At 44.1% G+C, this 17776-nt stretch overlaps 1 protein-coding gene across 2 annotated transcripts in view; it reads left to right on the top strand.

Annotated features, from left to right (window-relative positions):
• The window catches only part of spg11 (SPG11 vesicle trafficking associated, spatacsin), a 77014-nt gene that overhangs the window by 47594 nt on the left and 11644 nt on the right, over positions 1-17776 (top strand). The window contains exons 18-35 of one of the 2 annotated variants that reach the window (XM_080504179.1): positions 719-864; positions 986-1150; positions 2326-2392; positions 5188-5350; positions 5459-5667; positions 5740-5848; positions 6411-6570; positions 6670-6954; positions 7681-7881; positions 8171-8278; positions 8738-8903; positions 9062-9276; positions 12477-13191; positions 14406-14545; positions 15537-15741; positions 15827-15961; positions 16067-16200; positions 17684-17776. The exon at positions 17684-17776 is cut by the window's right edge and continues 27 nt beyond it. In XM_080504179.1, coding sequence (XP_080360305.1) covers positions 719-864; positions 986-1150; positions 2326-2392; positions 5188-5350; positions 5459-5667; positions 5740-5848; positions 6411-6570; positions 6670-6954; positions 7681-7881; positions 8171-8278; positions 8738-8903; positions 9062-9276; positions 12477-13191; positions 14406-14545; positions 15537-15741; positions 15827-15961; positions 16067-16200; positions 17684-17776 — 3416 coding nt within the window. Of the gene's footprint in view, positions 1-718; positions 865-985; positions 1151-2325; positions 2393-5187; positions 5351-5458; positions 5668-5739; positions 5849-6410; positions 6571-6669; positions 6955-7680; positions 7882-8170; positions 8279-8737; positions 8904-9061; positions 9277-12476; positions 13192-14405; positions 14546-15536; positions 15742-15823; positions 15962-16066; positions 16201-17683 lie in introns of both variants that reach the window. The other variant, XM_080504178.1, reaches the window with a different exon arrangement.

Raw genomic sequence — 17776 nt, 5'->3', positions numbered from 1 at the left:
ATAGTGTTGGTATTGGCAGATATCCAAATTCAAGTATCGGGATCAGATCGGATCGGAAGTGAAAAAAAAGTGGATCGGTGCTTCCCCAGTTTGAAATTGGTCTAAGATGTGTTAAAATAAGTATATATAAACAAATAGTAGATCTACACTGTGTTTCTCTAAAAATATCTTCATTATGGCAATTTTATAGAAAACATTTATGTCTTAAATACTAGATGTAATATGATGGATGGAAAACTTGTGATCTAATTGCAAACAATTCGATCAGTTTCAGAGTTTCTCTTCTGCCTGATCACTGAGCTGTCTATCGGTTTGAGCACTGACACCACCTGAAGTGTCAGTTTTAACAGTTTCTAATAGAGGGAAGAAACTTGGGCAGGTGAAGGATCAGTGAAGCAGTCGAGGCTTTAATCAGCAGCACCGATGTTATCACTGGTGGAGCCTCTTTGTGAAATGGGGTATTTACTGAGGAGTACTGCTTTAAATTTTCCTCCTCATCCTCATTCCACCATCACATTTTACAACCAAGATGAAAACAAATGACGTACAAATATAAAAGTTTCCCATCACTGAAACCTTTCAACTTTTGTAACATCCATTGTCCTGTTAGTTTAAAGATAATGAGATTGATAACGATGTCAAAACATCACATTAAACCTGTGTGTATTTTCAATGCAGATTTCAATGTTCTTTCCATCTGGACATTTCATTGTTCCAGATCCAGGACTGGTCTTCCAGGCCAGTTTGACCAGTGCTCAGGTCTTGCTGCCAGGGAGCCAGGCATCCCTCAGTAGTCTGCTGTTAGAGGGACATAGTCTGCTGGCCCTGGCTGCCATCATGTTTGCTCCTGGAGGACTTGACCAGGTACATTTCTCACCCCTCTGCTTACAATCTAGTTCACTGTGGAAAAACAAAACAACCCAAATGTAATGAAGGATGACTTGATTGACTTGACTTGGTTTGCTCTGGTGCTTCCTGTGTGCAGGTAATGGCTCAGGGTGAAAGCTTGGGCAGGTCGGAGAGAGCGGTGGACCCCCAACTCCTGAAAATGGCTCTAGCTCTCCATCCCAAATTGAAGGCTGCCCTGTTCCCTCCAGGACCCCGAGGAACCAGCCCACCCTCAGACGTTTCCATCTACCACCTCCTGCAGGTATCTCCTTCCCTTGTATGGAACACTTTCCTGACTCTCCCATGTGTCATGCTTTCAGGGTGAAGAAATGCAGATTGAATTCCCTATCTGTCCACTTATCAAAGTGTCCGTGAGCAAAACACTGAACCTTAAACTGCTCTCAATGGATGGACTGAGTGCCTTCCCTGGCAGCCGCCTCCACTGGGGTGTAAATGGATCAATGTGATTAACAATGTAAAGCACTTTGGGGAGTGCTCAAGCAGTTGAAAAGTGCTATATCAGTTAAATCGATTTACCAAATGAATTCCAGGATCAGAATAAATAGATACTTAATAATCCATCCATTCATCCATCTTATATCTCGCTTATCCTGTTCGGGGTCACAGGGCACTGGAGCCAATCCCTGCATGCAGTGGGCCAGGGCAGGATACGCCCTGAAAAAGTCATCACTCTGTCACTGGGCACAAACACATAAGCAGACAAGCGCACACATTCACACTGACGCTCATCACTAATTGACTCCACCTGCATGTTTTTGGATTGTGGGAGGAAACCGGAGTACCTGCACACACAGGGAGAACATGCAAAGTCCACACAGAAAGGCCTCGGGACATATTTGAACCCACAACCTTCTCGCTAACCACTGCCACACTGTGCAGCCCAGATACTTGATAATGACCATGATTGTCACACTTCTTTAATCCCTTTGGGGACATTTCTTCACCGAAACAACCCATTGATTCATAGATGGGAAACCATCAACGGTCTTGCTCAGAGATCCACTGTTGTGGCCTGTCAGTGGCGTGGATTGAACCTGCAACCTGCACTATGGCATCTATTTAACAACTGATAACAAACATTCTGATAAATATTTCACAGGGGGTATTTTTTCGCTTTTTGAATACAATTTTTCGATGAAAAGCAATTGTGACTGCCCCATTTTCATTAGTCGTAATGACCGTAATGTTCCAGAACGGCCCCAGTAGACACATTTTTTATTTATTTATTAATTTCACTTTACGAGAAGTAAACAAATTTCACCGTAAAATAAATACATTTAGGGTGTTACTAAAGCTGTCCAGTAGATACTGTCGTGAACCTTCAATAGTACCTCTGCTTCCACCAGGCACTAAAGTCCTCAATTTGTTTACCGCAGGCTGGTTTTTAATAGATTGTATCTTTCTCTGTTTTCACAGTCGCTCCCCCCTCTAGACCCATCCGGACTTTTTGGCTGGCAAGCTGCAAACATGCTCAACTATACCGGTAAGACTTGAAAACCAGCACCAACCTTATGAAACAAAGAATTTATTAAATATGTTTTTCATTGTGGCCTTTTGGAAGTAGGTTTGTAGTTGTAAAGCAGTCAAACCAGTGTAGGGATTTCTTACCTCATAAGGATCACTAGGTACCATTTAGTTGGTGCGGTCCCTCCTTACGCGGGGAACCATTTACGTTGTGTTTGGCTATCGATAATTATTAATAATTATTGAAGATAGTTATTCATTATGTTATTGAAAAGCTTGAAGGATTTTGGAGTTCTTGACACAGAAGAGGTCGACATTTCATTCACCTTTGTGCTCATTAATAACACAGCCAGTATGATTCCAAAAATTATATTTATTAACAATGAAAACAAATAAACACAGATTCTAACTTATATACAGCTGGGTGTGTGTAGGTGCGTATGTGGAGAGAGGGAGATGGAGGGTGTGTGTGTGTGTGTGTGTGTGTGTGTGTGTGTGTGTGTGTGTGTGTGTGTGTGTGTGTGTGTGTGTGTGTGTGTGTGTGTGTGTGTGTGTGTGTGTGTGTGTGTGACGTGTGACGTGTGACGTGTGATGTGTGACAGAACTGCAAAACAAGATGGCGGATCACAAGAAACTCCATTCCAATGGAGGTTATCAGAGAGCAGAAGTCTGTCCTGGGTCTCCACCATGTGCTGGAGAACAATGGAACAATAGAAGCTAGCCTTTAGCATCTGCTTCCGGTGTGTCTCTGCTAAAGGACCATTTCTAGAATGACTTGATGTGAATGAGACTTGTTTTGTAAAACGTCAGGAGTCGTCAGATGGTGTTCAGTTACTGTGTGATGTTGTCTTTGATGTGATATGTGTAGGATTGTGAGTTAACGAGTTAGTAAAGCAAAGATTAGCATGCAGACCCTGTGTCTGTGGCAGAGCTAACGTTGGTTTACAGGTTGATCACTGCTCCTAATATCATTATCTATAGAACTCAATCACTGTAACAGAACCAACACATCTTCATAAAGTTAAACAGTTCTATCATAGCATCAGGTTTAACTAATCTCAGGTAAAGCCCAGTTGTTACCACTTCCTTGGTGTCTTTGAAGGAGTTCAATTGTTGTCCTGGCTGGAGGGAAGCTGGCGTCTTCTCCTGTAATTGGCACCTCCAGCTAACTGTGGTTGGCTGAAGATGAAGTTGATGTTTCAGGAGTCTTTCTTTGCAGCTCCTGGTTGTTCCTTTTGTCCAGACTGAGGAGCTGGTCGTTCAGGTCTGTGATGGTTTTCCTGCTGGTTGAGGAAAACACAAAGAAGTTCTGTGAGGTGTTGTTTGTCTCATCCTGAAGAAACTGGTTGGTTTTCCCTGGTTGATGGGAGATCAGACTCTGGGTGCTGGTCTCTGGCTCAGGGGAAGGTCTGACCCTCGTGGTGGGTCAGTAGAGGAGTTGAGGAGTGAAGGCCCTGGTTGCAGGCCTCTGGTGTTAGCTGTATGCTAACGCTGAGTGAGTTGCCTCCAGCAACCTCCTCCTCCATTGAAGAACAGGAGCAAAAACCTTTTGTGAGAGGAACTGCACGGATGCAGCTCCTCCCTGGTGTTCACCGGGGAAGAGAGAAAAGCCCCCCCCCCCCCCCCCCCCCCCCCCACTGGGTGTGATGGTCAATGACATTCCTGGGTCCGAACTCATATGTCATGACTGTGTATCATGACAAATGTCTTTCCCTGGAAATGAACAAACTTTCTGTGGTCTTGTGAGATCCCAACACCAGTAATAGCAGAAGTGATAGCAATAGTGTTAATATGCAGGAATTGTAATGGTATAAAAGGGATTAGCCATAGGGCAGCAGTATCAAAAAAATGGTTAGTGCATGTAGTAGCAGCAGTAAATGTAAAAGTAATGTTCAATGTGCCTGTAGTAAAACCCAAAAGCAGACAATCAACACAGGCCTCATAATTCTGCAATACAACTGACTTATGAGAACATACATAACTCCTGAAAAACTAAATAAATACAATCACGCCATTCCAGATTCTTGCAACAAATGTAGAAAGGAAAACACAAATTCACTGTCTTTGGCAATGCGATCAAATACAAAGGTTCTGAAGGGTGAGGAGGTGTATCCAAGACATTAAAAATACAAATCCCTTTAGATGTGAAACTTTTCTTACTTGGTCTATACCCACCAAACTGTACAATTAGGAAAACACAACAATCCTTTATTGGTTTAGCTGTAACGTTGGCCAAAAGAGTAATTGCTGTCTCATGGATGGAGGTCGGCTGGATGAAGTCTAAGAAAATGGTTCTCTGAACTGTCCTCGACACTGCTCTTAGAGAAAATTACATACACTGTAAGGGGTAAAGAATCTCTCTTTGACCACATCTGGGGCCCCTTCATCAACTATCTAGAGAATTCAGGCAAAATGCACCTGGCAGGAGAACCTGGGGATAAGTAGTTGGCCCTCTGCGGCTCCCACATTATAACGCTTGATATTGACTGATATAGAATTTTAAGGATTTCCATTCAAGGACATCCACCTCTATATGTATTTGTATTTTAAGTCAATTGTATTATTTTGAATCTACATGTGTATATGAGCATGGACACAAGAAATGTGTCTTCTGTCTTTATGTTTATTTGCAAGCTTGTTTGTGTTTGATAAGTTGGTTGTGCATGGGATCAATGTTTCTGTGTGTACAATTTGTATGTGTGAAACCGGTGTTCAAAACCAATCCAAATCATTTTGGAAAAAAAAAAAATCATGTTCAAAATGAAAACAAATCATTTTGTTAAATATTTGGTTAACTGTGTTGTGTTTTGACAGAAACGTCAGAGCTGCCTCATTTCTCTAGCCCCCACCTGGTCAGCAGGTTTGCTCTGGTGGAGAACCTGGACTTTCTTTTCTACCTCCGTCACGGTCGGCCATCATTTGCATACGCCACGTTCCTGGTGCAACAGCTGGGCAGCTGCAGTGACGTCAAGCTGCTGTGAGCAGGAGACAAAGAAATGGATTGCAAAATATGAAAACACTCCTCTGCTATACTACATTGCGTGTGTGTGTGTGTGTGTGTGTGCGTTTGTGCTTGGCGTTTCAGGCTGCAGTGGGCCTGTCAACAGGCGTACAGGTTGACCCTGCAGTGTTTCAATCTGCCCTCTGTGACATCGGCTGCAGTTTGCTTCTTCGAGCTGCTCGGAATCTGCAGCCTCAAGCTCAGAGTGGACATCAGAGCCATGAACGCTATCCTGCAGCACTGGAACCAACAGGGCACACACACTGCTCCTGCAGGCCATCTGCAAACACTGGGTAAACACACATGCATATGCAGATTTCTGCCATGGTGCGTCCGCACACTCACCCTTGACTGTCTTGTTTCAGTGTCTAAAGGTGTAAAACTGGTGGAGGCGGAGCTTGAAGCTGCAGAGGATCTGATTGGATACCTAGAAGCTGCAGTGTTGGACAATCTAGAGCAGAAGGGCCTCAGCAGGTAGCCCCTCCATCAATTAATCATCTATATGAAATAAATATGTTCTGCTTCAATGTCGCTAAAGGTTAGTGCTTTGGACGTGTTTTGTTGTTTAAAAATTCAGTGACTCGTGTGTATTGGATGTAAATAATTCTGTGTAACACCAAATCTGGACGGATTAAAGGCATACCTCTCTTGGACTCGGTATATTCAGATCAAATCTTTGCCAGCCCAGCCACACACCTGCTCCTCCGGTGTCTCCTGGGGATCTGTTCTTGATCCCACCCATCTTTTCCTTAAATACAATATACAGTTATATTGGAATGTGGAAAAACACTCAGTTCTTGTTTTAGAACATACCATAAAGTGAAATAAGTTTAGATCTTGAAAGTGACTTCTGCTGTTGTAAGTGGAGGATAAATTGCAAGCATTAATCAAGCTATACACCGACTCCCTGCACTACAGTTGCATGTACAGCCAAATGACGATAAAGCTTGATTTGATTTGATTTAGATGATGCCTCGGGTTTAATAGAAATATAAGTGGACAGTGACGGCTCATTACATGTCTCTGCCCGTGTCAGGTCTTCGTATGAAGCGGCTCAGGAATGGGTGCTGCCTGTCCGGTTCTGTCAGCTCCATGGTCGGTGCCTCAGCTCTGTTTATCTGGCCCACTGTGCTGAAGACAGACAGTTCATACACTTCCTGTTATTTGTCCAACTGCACAACTTCCCACCCCAACAGGTAAAGCGGACACACGTCTTCATTAACGCTGTAGGAGAGTTTCTTTCCATTTGAAATCCATGCTCCTTTTTGTAATCATGTTTGTTTTTTCCCCCCCAGGTCAGGTCACTGGTGGCTCAGTTTGACCCTACCTTACAGGCTCACCTGAGCCTTGCGTTTCAGGACCTGCAGGTGTACAGTCAGAGTAGTGATCTGAATACTGAGGAGCAGTCGAAGTCTGCAAGGAACAAGAGTGCCAGTGCCACTGCAAGGCCTGAACACCCCAGAGAGCTGTTCCATGTCCTTCTGGAAAGCCAGGAGGATCACAGGCCCTGCAGGTTCCTTCTGCAGGAGGCACTAATGCAGCGCTGCCCAACTCTGGCAATACTGGCTGCCTGCCTACAGGTAAACACGCAGTAATCGCTCACTCAGTAACACTGGAAGATTATGCACAGCTTTATAAGTGTGTGTGTGTGTGTGTGTTTAAATACAGATGCTGAAGGTTTGCTCTCAGTATGGCAGCAATCATGACGTCAAATATAATGCAAAGTAAAGCCGCATAATGATAGTTAGAAGCACTGGGGACAAGAAATCAAGTTTTTCAACCTTTTATCTGGCTAACAGTCCTCTTGATGTTTGTGAGGAAGTTGAATACCTTGGCCATGTCTTATCTGATGACTGGAGGGACGACAAAGACGTCTATCGGCTGCGTTGTGAAATATATATGCCCAGGCTAACATGCTGATTAGGAAGTTTTCTATGTGCTTAGATCCCGTCAAGCGTTCACTGTTTAGGGCCTTCAAAGGGATCTTGAAATGTTCAGCTTTATGTGCCCTTTGAAAAACTGCTGCAGATTTCCCTCTAAACTCAGACAACACTGGCACGGTTTTTATTTTATATTTGTGTCATAGTTGCATTATTATTATTATTTGTTTGTTTTTTTCTTTTATGTGCTTGTATGTTCTTTTTTTTATATGGACCTGTGTCTGCAATGTCGCTGGTTCTCCTACCGGTCATGACCCAATGTTCATGATAAGAAAAAAGAATAGAGAGTTAGTTTTTATCGCCTGAAATGCACAAATGTGATTAGCTGGTGTGTTTTCATGACACCACTGTGAAATGCCTCCACAGGGGGACGATGTGCTGCAGTGTCTCTGTGTGTGGATACTGACCTCCGTTAATGGTGACATAGCTGTCCAAGCTATGGCCCACCTGGCCGAAGCCCCCGAGCACCATGAGTGGACCCTGCATGACCTGTCAATCATCTGGAGGGCGCTGCTGGGGCTGGGCCATGTCCGGCCCCTCCTACAAGGCTTTGAACTCTTCCAGAGGGTAAAAACGGCAGATGAGAGCAAAGACTTTTAGATTTAAAGTTGTTTCTTATGTCTGAATTTCAGGGTTTTTTTGGGGGGGGGGGGGGGTTTCTGAATGCGGTTGAGGAAATATGAAAGTCCTACTTATGTAATTTTAAGGTGCGATTTAAAATGATGGAGTAGTGAGGGCCTGAGTGTTCTATGCATGGTTTAAGATGAAATTCTGAGAAAATAGAAACACCCTTCATTGAGGCACTTGAGAGTTAACGATCTCTGCTGAAGAAGAAAGTTTCCTTCTCGTCTTGCAGGACTGCCCCCTTGTGTTGGTGTTGAAGATGTTTGAGTTGTGTTGTAACTTCAAGAACTTCACTGAGGCCAAATTAAAGCTCCTGGACTTCCAGAGGACCCTCATTGCTGTGAGTCCCTCCCATCACATCTCAGTGGTAGCTGCTCCCTGTTTTATAAAAAAAAAAAAAAAATAATCACGAGATGTACTAACCATCCAAAAATCTAGTCATCAAACACGACATGTCACATCAGATTGTTATTGTGGAAGAGCGGATGTATGCAGGCCAATGTGGCAGGTGCCAAATTACAGGTGGTAAATGTGTCTTAAGTTGGCTTAACATTGCTGGGATTTCCAAAAAGAAAGCCCTTCGATAGATGGGAGCTACCAGAGTGAAAGTGAACGTTAATGACAAAACCGTTTTTTATCGTAAGATTAAGGACTCACTTTTGGGTTGCAACCCACCAGTCCAGTTTAGAATCTCTGGTTTAGATTCCTGAGTTGAAAACAAAGTATCTGCTCTTAAATGGCCTGTACAAAAAATGTCCTGTATAGGGTGAGCTCCTCATCTGCCTCCCTGTTCTTCCAGCTGAGAAACGGAGGTGCAGCCTCGGAGGGCAGCCTCCCCCTACAGTGGGTGGAAAGCCAGGCCTCCGTGCTGGTTCTCACCATGCTGCAGCGCTGCTCTTCCCAGTATGACCTCCACCGACTGCTGCAGCTCCTGGCCGACGTTGACAAGCTCCTCAAGTCCAATGGTGAGGCCTGAGGGATGTATTCTGGCCCTATAGTGTGGAGAGCTTGTATGATTTTCAAGGTTTTCTTTCATTCACAGGAGGTGATGGAGCGGTGTTTCTATGAAATGGCTCGACATTGACAGGCTGGATTATTTTGTTTGTGTCGTCTGCGTTTGCAGGTCCAGACTTCAGGAAGCTGAGTCAACTCAGTCAGTTGCTGCAGGGGTCAAAGGTCAGACTGTCTCCCAGGCTACTGCAGTGCAGTTTGGCCTCCGTCCAACAGGAGGAGTTCCAGGCTGCTGTGGACATGTTGCAAGCCAGAGGACTGTACAGTAAAGCCAGGCAGGTGGCACTGCTGGCCGATCTGCCCATCCACTGCCTGCTGCTCAGCCAGGTCTGATTCACAGTTACTCCACTGTGCTCTTTCAAGCTCATTGTTGTTTATGCTCCAAACAAAATAGCCACTTAAAATGACCCATATTATACTAAATCGACTTTTCTGTGCTTTAAATATCATAAAAGTGCTATTTGGGGTTCATATGCATCCCCAAAGTGTTTTTTTCATTGATTCCTTCAAGCTTGAGTTGGAGGGCGATCTTTCTCTGTTCTAACTGGTGGGGGAGCTCAACACGTTGATTCAATTTGATGACGCGGCACAGAGCTGGAGAAGCCCCGCCTCCAGGAAGATTGACATGCAGGGAAACCAAAACAAGACACGCCCACAAATGGAGCGCGCAGCCTCTTCTCTGCTCGCCATCTCAGTCTCTGCTCACTTCACATTGAACGCTGCTGTTTTTGTTGCTGTCGATAACTGTTTTCACCTTCATGTCTACTTGGAGAAAATGTGTTTTCACCATCATGTCCACTTGGAGAAAATGTGTTTTCACCTTCATGTCCACTTGGAGAAAATGTGTTTTCACCTTCATGTCCACTTGGACAAAATGTGTTTTCACCTTCATGTCCACTTGGAGAAAATGTGTTTTCACCATCATGTCCACTTGGAGAAAATGTGTTTTCACCATCATGTCCACTTGGAGAAAATGTGTTTTCACCATCATGTCCACTTGGAGAAAATGTGTTTTCACCATCATGTCCACTTGGAGAAAATGTGTTTTCACCTTCATGTCCACTTGGAGAAAATGTGTTTTCACCATCATGTCCACTTGGAGAAAATGTGTTTTCACCTTCATGTCCACTTGGAGAAAATGTGTTTTCACCATCATGTCCACTTGGAGAAAATGTGTTTTCACCATCATGTCCACTTGGAGAAAATGTGTTTTCACCATCATGTCCACTTGGAGAAAATGTGTTTTCAGGTGCAAGTATGGTTCCACACTATTTGTCTTGCCGAAAGAAGAAGCACAGCGGCGAATGTGGCTGGACTTTTTTTTCTTTTCCGCAAAGAATGTGTTTGTTTGCGAGCGACACTTCACCAAAGAAGCTTCCAGAACTACGGTACTTTGAAACTGGATTTACTCAGAAGCTCCTCTTGAAACCTGCTGCTATTCCCACAATAAAAGACTAACGAGGCGCCGAGATCTGCAAGTACATTACTACAACTACGAGCGTGAGCTGCTGGCTACGTCACAGAGGGGGTGGGAGGAGGCGGCTGTGAGCTGGGCTGCAGTCTCGTGAGGGCGGGGGAGGAGGAGGAGCTGAGAACCACCCGAGCTGACAGAGGTGACGTCACCAGCACTGTTTGATCCAGACTAGAGTTTGTTTCAAGAAAAGTGTGCTTCTTCTGGCCATGTGTGAACGCCATCACTGACCACAGTACCGCCTGAAGGCTGGCTGAAGGCAGCTCCCATTATCCCAGCAAACCGGTCCATGGAAGACGCCATTGCCACGGCTCGCCACACGAGAGCTCCTGAGAACCGACACTAGGATGCTGTTAGTTGATCATAGCTTGGTGTTCAACACTGACATCCAAGTGAAGAAACTGGTCGACTTGGACTTGACCCCACAATGTGTTCCTGGATCTAAAAACCTCCTGACCAACCGAGCACAGCTTGTCAGGGTGAATCAGTTCTACTCCTTCACCCTGACGCCCCCCCCCCACCCCCCCAGAACTGTGTGCTGAGCCCTGTCCATCTAAACAGACGACTGCATCCCCATTCATCCCTCGCTCACCATCATTAAGTTTGATGAACACCAAGAAGACCAAAAATATGGTTATTGATTTCAGGATGCAAAGGAGGACTTTGCTCCAATACGCTAACAGAGTGTGTGTGGAGCGAGCGTCCTCCTTAAAGTTCCTGGGGACCCATTTACTTTGTCTATGCCTCACCTGGACAACCACCACAGGAGCACTGCTCCGCTCTGGCTCTGAGGGGCTGACCAGCACGGATAACAAACTGCTTTTCCCATGGTCCATCAGACTTCAACAGTAATGCATGATGTCAATATAATGGTTTTGAATGAATGAATTAACGCTGCTTACGCACAATCTCCTGCCCTTACTTATTCTATTTTATTCTATTTTTATTACCTCCCACACTGTACTGTATATATCTTATCTGTTATTGTATATATTCATCTATTTAGTATAGTCTTGTTTTATATGCACATTGAATTTATTGTCTATTGTTTTTAATCTATCTGTTTATCAACACACTGTCCAGTTGCAGCTATTTATATTTCTGTCTGTACAACATGTTGAAATCAATGCTTTTTGAGAAGAATTTGGGTAAATATTGACAAAACATGACACTAAAGCATTAACGTTTTCATATCTTAATAGAAATGAACTAAAAGACATGCTTTACCCAAATGTCTGGAACAGATTCAACCTTTAAAATGACAATACTTTACGTCAGGGGTCTCCAACCCTGGTCCTCCCTGTCTTTGCATGTTATAGTCCCCCTCTGCTTCAGCAGACCTGAATCTAATGATGATGTCATCACCAAGGTTGTGAAAAAGCCCAATAATGAACCCCCCCACTGTAAAAGGTGTGTTGAACTGGGAGGAGCTAAACCCTACAGGACAGGGGCCCTTGAGGACCGAGGTTGGAGACCCCTGATTTGTGTTATATGTTTAAGTAATAATTTAAGTTATATTTATAGTTGTTTTAACCATTTTGAGCCTTTTTTTTTTTTTTTTTTTTTTAAATCTCCACATCCCAAAGCTCAAGGTAAAGCAGCAGGTTGTCGGTGAAAGTAAACGAGTGAAGCTTTATTTTTTTTTAATTTAGATTTGATCCTGGTTCTTTTGGCAAGATGAGTTTGGAACCTCAACATTTCTCAGCTGAATGAAAGGCAACGTGCAAGAGACAATGTGGGATGTAATAGACAAACCTTTTAGCCATTTAGATTTTTTAATTTACCGAAAGACAAAAGTTCCTTTTAGTCTGGTGTGTAAAAAGTAACTGAAGACTTATGGGAGCCACAAAAATGTGACTGTTTTCTAATTGGAACCCATTGAAGGTTCATCTTGTCGGATGATTTGGACATTCTAGACCTGGCTTTTATGACACTCTGACATATATACAACACAACGCATGTTGCATTCAAACATTTTCAACATGTGGGCTTCATGAAGAAACATCTCAGATATGTTTACGGTTTAAATGATTTTATTTTCTCCCCTTTGTCACAGCTTCATCAAGAAGTGAGCTCCCAGAAGTCCCGGCGGCAGTGGGGCAGATTGGAAACAAGGGTCACGTTCTGGAGAAAATGTCACGAGCAGCTGAAGGCCGATGGCTCCGACCCTACGTCAGCTTCCCGCTTCTTCCTGTCCCAGGCTGAAACCACCACAGTCGCCTCTCCGGTGGATTCTGAGTCGCAGATTGAGCTGCTGGACCTGCAGGAGTACAGACTGCTGCTCAGCGTTGCTGCTCACTGGCTCTCTTTGCTCAGCCCGGCTCCCGTGGACCAGCTGGAGAGCCTGGAGAAGGAGCTCTGGCTCAACCGAGTGCATGAGTATTCTCTCAAAGCCGCAATGGAGAAGGAGAGCGTCTTTAACCTCCCTCCAGACACCGGCACGTACGAAGTCCTCATGAAGGACTTCTCCTTCTCTAATATATCAGACCTGAACAGAGAGAAGTACCTCAGTCTGGAAGGAGTTCCAGGTCCCCACGCTAACAAAGAGTCTGGGTTGAGTCCACAGGAGAGGGGCGTTCTCGCTGGTCTGATTGGTCAGTTGCTAGACAAGGGAAGTGTCCACGAGGCGAGCCGCGTCTGTCGGTACTTCTCCTTGCACCACCCGGACCTGTGGGTCGTGCTGTGCTGCAGAAGCCTGGCATCTGGAGATCTGAACCCTGAACTGGAGGAGGAGGTTGCAGAGGGTCCGACCAGGAAGAGCATCTCCACCTGTGAGCTTCAGTCCACACACGGCAAACTCTCTCTCTCTCTCTCTCTCTCTCTCTCTCTGTCTCTCTCTCTCTCTCTGTCTCTCTCTCTCTCTCTCTCTCTCTCTCTCTCTCTCTCTCTCTCTCTCTCTCTCTCTCTCTCTCTCTCTCTCTCTCTCTCTCTCTCTCTCTCTGTCTCTCTCTCTGTCTCTCTCCTTCTCTGTCTCTCTGTCTCTCTCCTTCTCTGTCTCTCTGTCTCTCTCCTTTTCTGTCTCTCTGTCTCTCTCCTTTTCTGTCTCTCTGTCTCTCTCCTTCTCTGTCTCTCTCCTTCTCTGTCTCTCTGTCTCTCTCCTTTTCTGTCTCTCTGTCTCTCTCCTTCTCTGTCTCTCTCCTTCTCTGTCTCTCTCCTTCTCTGTCTCTCTGTCTCTCTCCTTCTCTGTCTCTCTCCTTCTCTGTCTCTCTCCTTCTCTGTCTCTGTCTCTCTCCTTCTGTCTCTCTCTCTCTCTCTCTCTCCACACACGGCAAACACTTTATCATCTTCAACACTTCACCAGGACATCTGCCTCTCTCTCTTTCTCTCTCTGTCTCTCTCTCTCTCTCTCTCTCTAGGAATGAACTGATGACTATAACAGCAGCGCTTTAGCTTTGTTTCCTGCAACTTACCACTATATTCATATGTGTGTTAAAGTCCCATATTATGCAAAATCCACGTTCTAACAATAATATGAGGCCCCAGAAGTGAAGAGAGTCATCTCCCTCACTTGCTTCACTTTTTATCAAATGTGCACTCACACAGGTGATTCAGAGATTTCCCTTTCATGATGTCATGCAAGAAAATCAACAATCCCTCTTAAATGGTATCGCACATATACGACATTATGTTTCACAATTATATCCTGCATAAATCCTGTCAGTGTACAGGAATATTCTAAAAAGTTCTGTTTATTTCAGAGCTTTACACAGACTAGAAAACATTGTAGTTATTTTCATATTGTGAATGTCATGGCTGTAATGTCCAAAACATTTGGTCTGAAGCTACAAGGATTAACTGTGAATAGTAAAGAGAACCTGATATACAGTATCTAGCCACTATGTTTCAATAATGAAGTAGGTCTAGTTTTGAGTAAGTCAACAAAGTTGAGAATTTTATTAGGAAGCCGTTTAAACCAGACAGGAGACGTCTCTCTCCAAATATTTAATCTTAACGCCCTCCTGTGTCTCCTCTCCTCTTCAACCAGCTCACTCCTTCAGCAGCTTGGCTTCGTTTGTGATGCTCCCGGAGGACGAGGTAGCTGTCCAGCTCCAGAAGCTCCTGGACCAGTGTCACCATGGCAACAACTACTGTAAGCAGGTCCTGGGCCTCTATCAGCTCTCCAAGGTGAGGAGCAAACCCAGTGTCTTTCACACATGAGCAGGGTCTCACGTGTCACGTTGCTTCCACAAGAGCCGACAAACGATCTGCCTGCTTTGTTCTATTCTACCGTATTTTCCGCCCTATAAGGCACCTAAATACCTCAAATTTTCTCAAAAGCTGCCAGCGCGCCTTATATATGGACGATTGTTCTACTCAAGACTGCTATTTGGCAGCTGAACAACCAGAAGCTTTTATTTTGACAACTCTAACTTCGCAACCGGATCTTCAGAGCGGACGACAATCCACACAACACCTTCATCACTCATGGTTGCACACCAACATTCTAACAAACCAAAATAAACTAGATGAAATAATGACTCCCTAAACTGGGGAACAAAAACACATAAACACAATCAACACAACACCAAGCCCAACAACAACCCACAATAACCTCCAACAACACAAAACATGAATTTGTCGCTGCAAGGCATGATGGGACATCCTGAGCTCCTCAGTGCAGCCGATAGAAACTCCCATAATTCATTGCAGCTGTTTGTGGTGTTTTAAATGCAATTATTGGGGGTTATATTTGGTTTGTGGTGTCGGTAATAATTGTGTTGTGTTGTGTTTTTGTTGCTTAGTTCATGTAGTTTAGTTTATTACCGGTAGTTGTAAGTTGTCAACCAGCAGTGAAGAAGGTTTTGTGTGTAGTGTCCTCCTGGCATAGGCTGCAGGTAGGACTATCAAAATAAAGTGTGTGCACCTCTCTGGGTGTTAGAATCAGTGGAAAATGTAACCTAATGGCTTTGAGCTATAAATGTTGCTGACCACTGGTCTATTCCATGCGCCTTATAGGGCGGTGCGCCTTATATATGAATGAAGTTGTAAATTATGTCAATCAATGTAAGTGCACCTTATAACCCGGTGCGCCTTATAGTGCGGAAAATACGGTACTTAAAATCTAACTGTGTAACTATTTCACCTTGCAAATCCAGTTTTCCTTTTCCCCGGTCAGGAGTTGCAGTGCTCCTTCAGTCAGATCTGCGTGGAGGAGTCCCGTTCGGTACTGGAGCGGCTGCTGCAATCGGAGCAGCTGGAGCGCTTCAGGAAGGCCCAGGCCTTCATCAAAGCTCAGGGTCTGAGCGCCGACACCGTAGCCCAGCTGGTCTCGTCGTCGGTGGTCCAGGGCCTGATCAGCTCCACTCAGGAGCTGCAGCCTGGTAAGAGACATCCGGGCCCACCTCGCAGAGCACGCGAGCCTCTGATTTTGTTCAATTAAACGTGTGTATGTGTGTGATTTAGTAGAGAAGCAGGTTTTCAGGCCATCAGAGGGGCGGGACTCACTTATGCAGCTGATTAAACTGTGTGAAGACCCCAACCTGGTGGGAGTGAAACTGCTGGAGAACCTCAACACGGTTCCACTGAGAGACCTGAGCTGCAGTACGACACAGACACTTTCCTTTCTGCAGAGGAAACATAAAATACATTTGAAAAAAAAAAATGGACTTTGTTGAAAGTTTGAAGTCTATTTTTTCTTCTCTGTAGTTGTAGAGCTACTGATAGTGGCCCACAACTGTTTCAGCCTCACCTGCAACATGGAGGGGATTGTGAGAGTGCTTCAGGCAGCCCGTCACTTGAGTCACACCCACCTGTCACCAGGAGAACATCACAGCCTGCTGGTAAACCTCCCATCCAGGGCATAATGGTTTTAGTTTCGGTTTCATTTTTAGTTGTTCTTTTCAAATTCAGTTAGTTTTAATGAGCTTTTAAAGCAGATTTGTTTGTTTCTCGTATGTTCGTTAGACTTCAGTTAATAACACTAGTATAGGTGGACTGTCTGAGGTTTACTACTTTACTTTACTACTTCTGTTTCACATCAAGGAAAGGGCTCATGGATGAAATGAGTCCTGTTTCTGGACACAGCTTTTTAGGCTACGTTCACACTGCAAATAAATGCAAATTGTTGCTTGCTGTCTGTCATCATTGGTTCCACTGTCAAAATCATGTCGTCCCGTATCTGTTGTTTCTCTTTTGTCATTTATATACCTGTTTGATAATCAATTAATTTTAATATCTAAAAAAGTACTGTTCAGATTCGTTTGATCTCCCAACAGTGGGGGAAAGTGTTTGCATTAGTGTGGTAACTGTACATATACTGAACAAAAATCTCAATGCAACACTTTTGTTTTTGCTCCCATTTTTCATGAGCTGAATTCAAAGACTTTTTCTATGTATGGAAAAAGACCTATTTCTCTCAAATATTGTTCACAAATGTGTCTAAATGTGTGTTAAGCCCAGTTCACACGGCAGAATAATTAGGCCGATTTTGGCCCCGATTCTCTCCTTCCAACAATCTTAAGGACATTATTATCTTATGATGATCTGAGCGATCATCATAAGATAATCTTATCAGATATTCAATCAGAAAGCGAGGTGATGTAGCGGCGCCGGACCGGAAGCGGGCGGGGAATCCAAAAATCAAGACAGTTGTCATGACGATCCAACGCCTCTACTTTTCAAAACGTGTTTTTTCGGGTTGTCACAACACACATTTAGACAAATCTTTCAATATTTTAGAGGAATAGGTCTTTTACATACATAGAAAAAAATCTTAGCTCTTTCAGTTCAGCTCATTATAGATGGGAGCGGGGGGAAAAAAAAGTGTTGCATTTATATTTTTGTTCAGTGTGGTATACGTAGCATCACCGAGAGTATTGTCAATCACATAATAATGTTTTCCTAAGTGTCCGAATAGGACAAGGGCAAAAAAAAGTTGCTTAGTTGGCTGCTCATTAAATTAAGATGCAACTTATTAAGATATGGAATGGAATGGAAATATACCAACTGTGACCACCAGATGTCACTGTTCAGAGTGTGAACTGGAGAAAAGCAGAAAACTGTCACTGTGATGAAGAAAAGAACCATGAGCTAAAAGCATGATGGCCAGAGCTGAGAAACAAATTCACACAACGTTGTAGAATAAAAGCTGATGGACAAGGATTAGCCATGCTGCATATCTGGACATGGACAAAAAAAGAAATGTGTCTTTACTCAAGTGGGACTCATAATCCAGAAAGATACAGCACGTAAAAACTATTTTCACTGTAACTAAATTCATTTGTGTGTGTGTGCGTGTGTGCGTGTGTGTGTGTGTGAGACCAGGTGCGCCTGCTGACAGGCATTGGTAGATACAATGAAATGACGTACGTCTTCGACCTGCTGCATCAGAACCACTGCTTCGAGATGCTGCTGAGG

Source organism: Blennius ocellaris (genome assembly GCF_963422515.1).
Source record: "Blennius ocellaris genome assembly, chromosome: 11".
Lineage (NCBI taxonomy): Eukaryota > Metazoa > Chordata > Actinopteri > Blenniiformes > Blenniidae > Blennius > Blennius ocellaris.
Note: the sequence above shows the minus strand (reverse complement) of the source record. Positions and strands in the feature narration are given on the sequence as shown.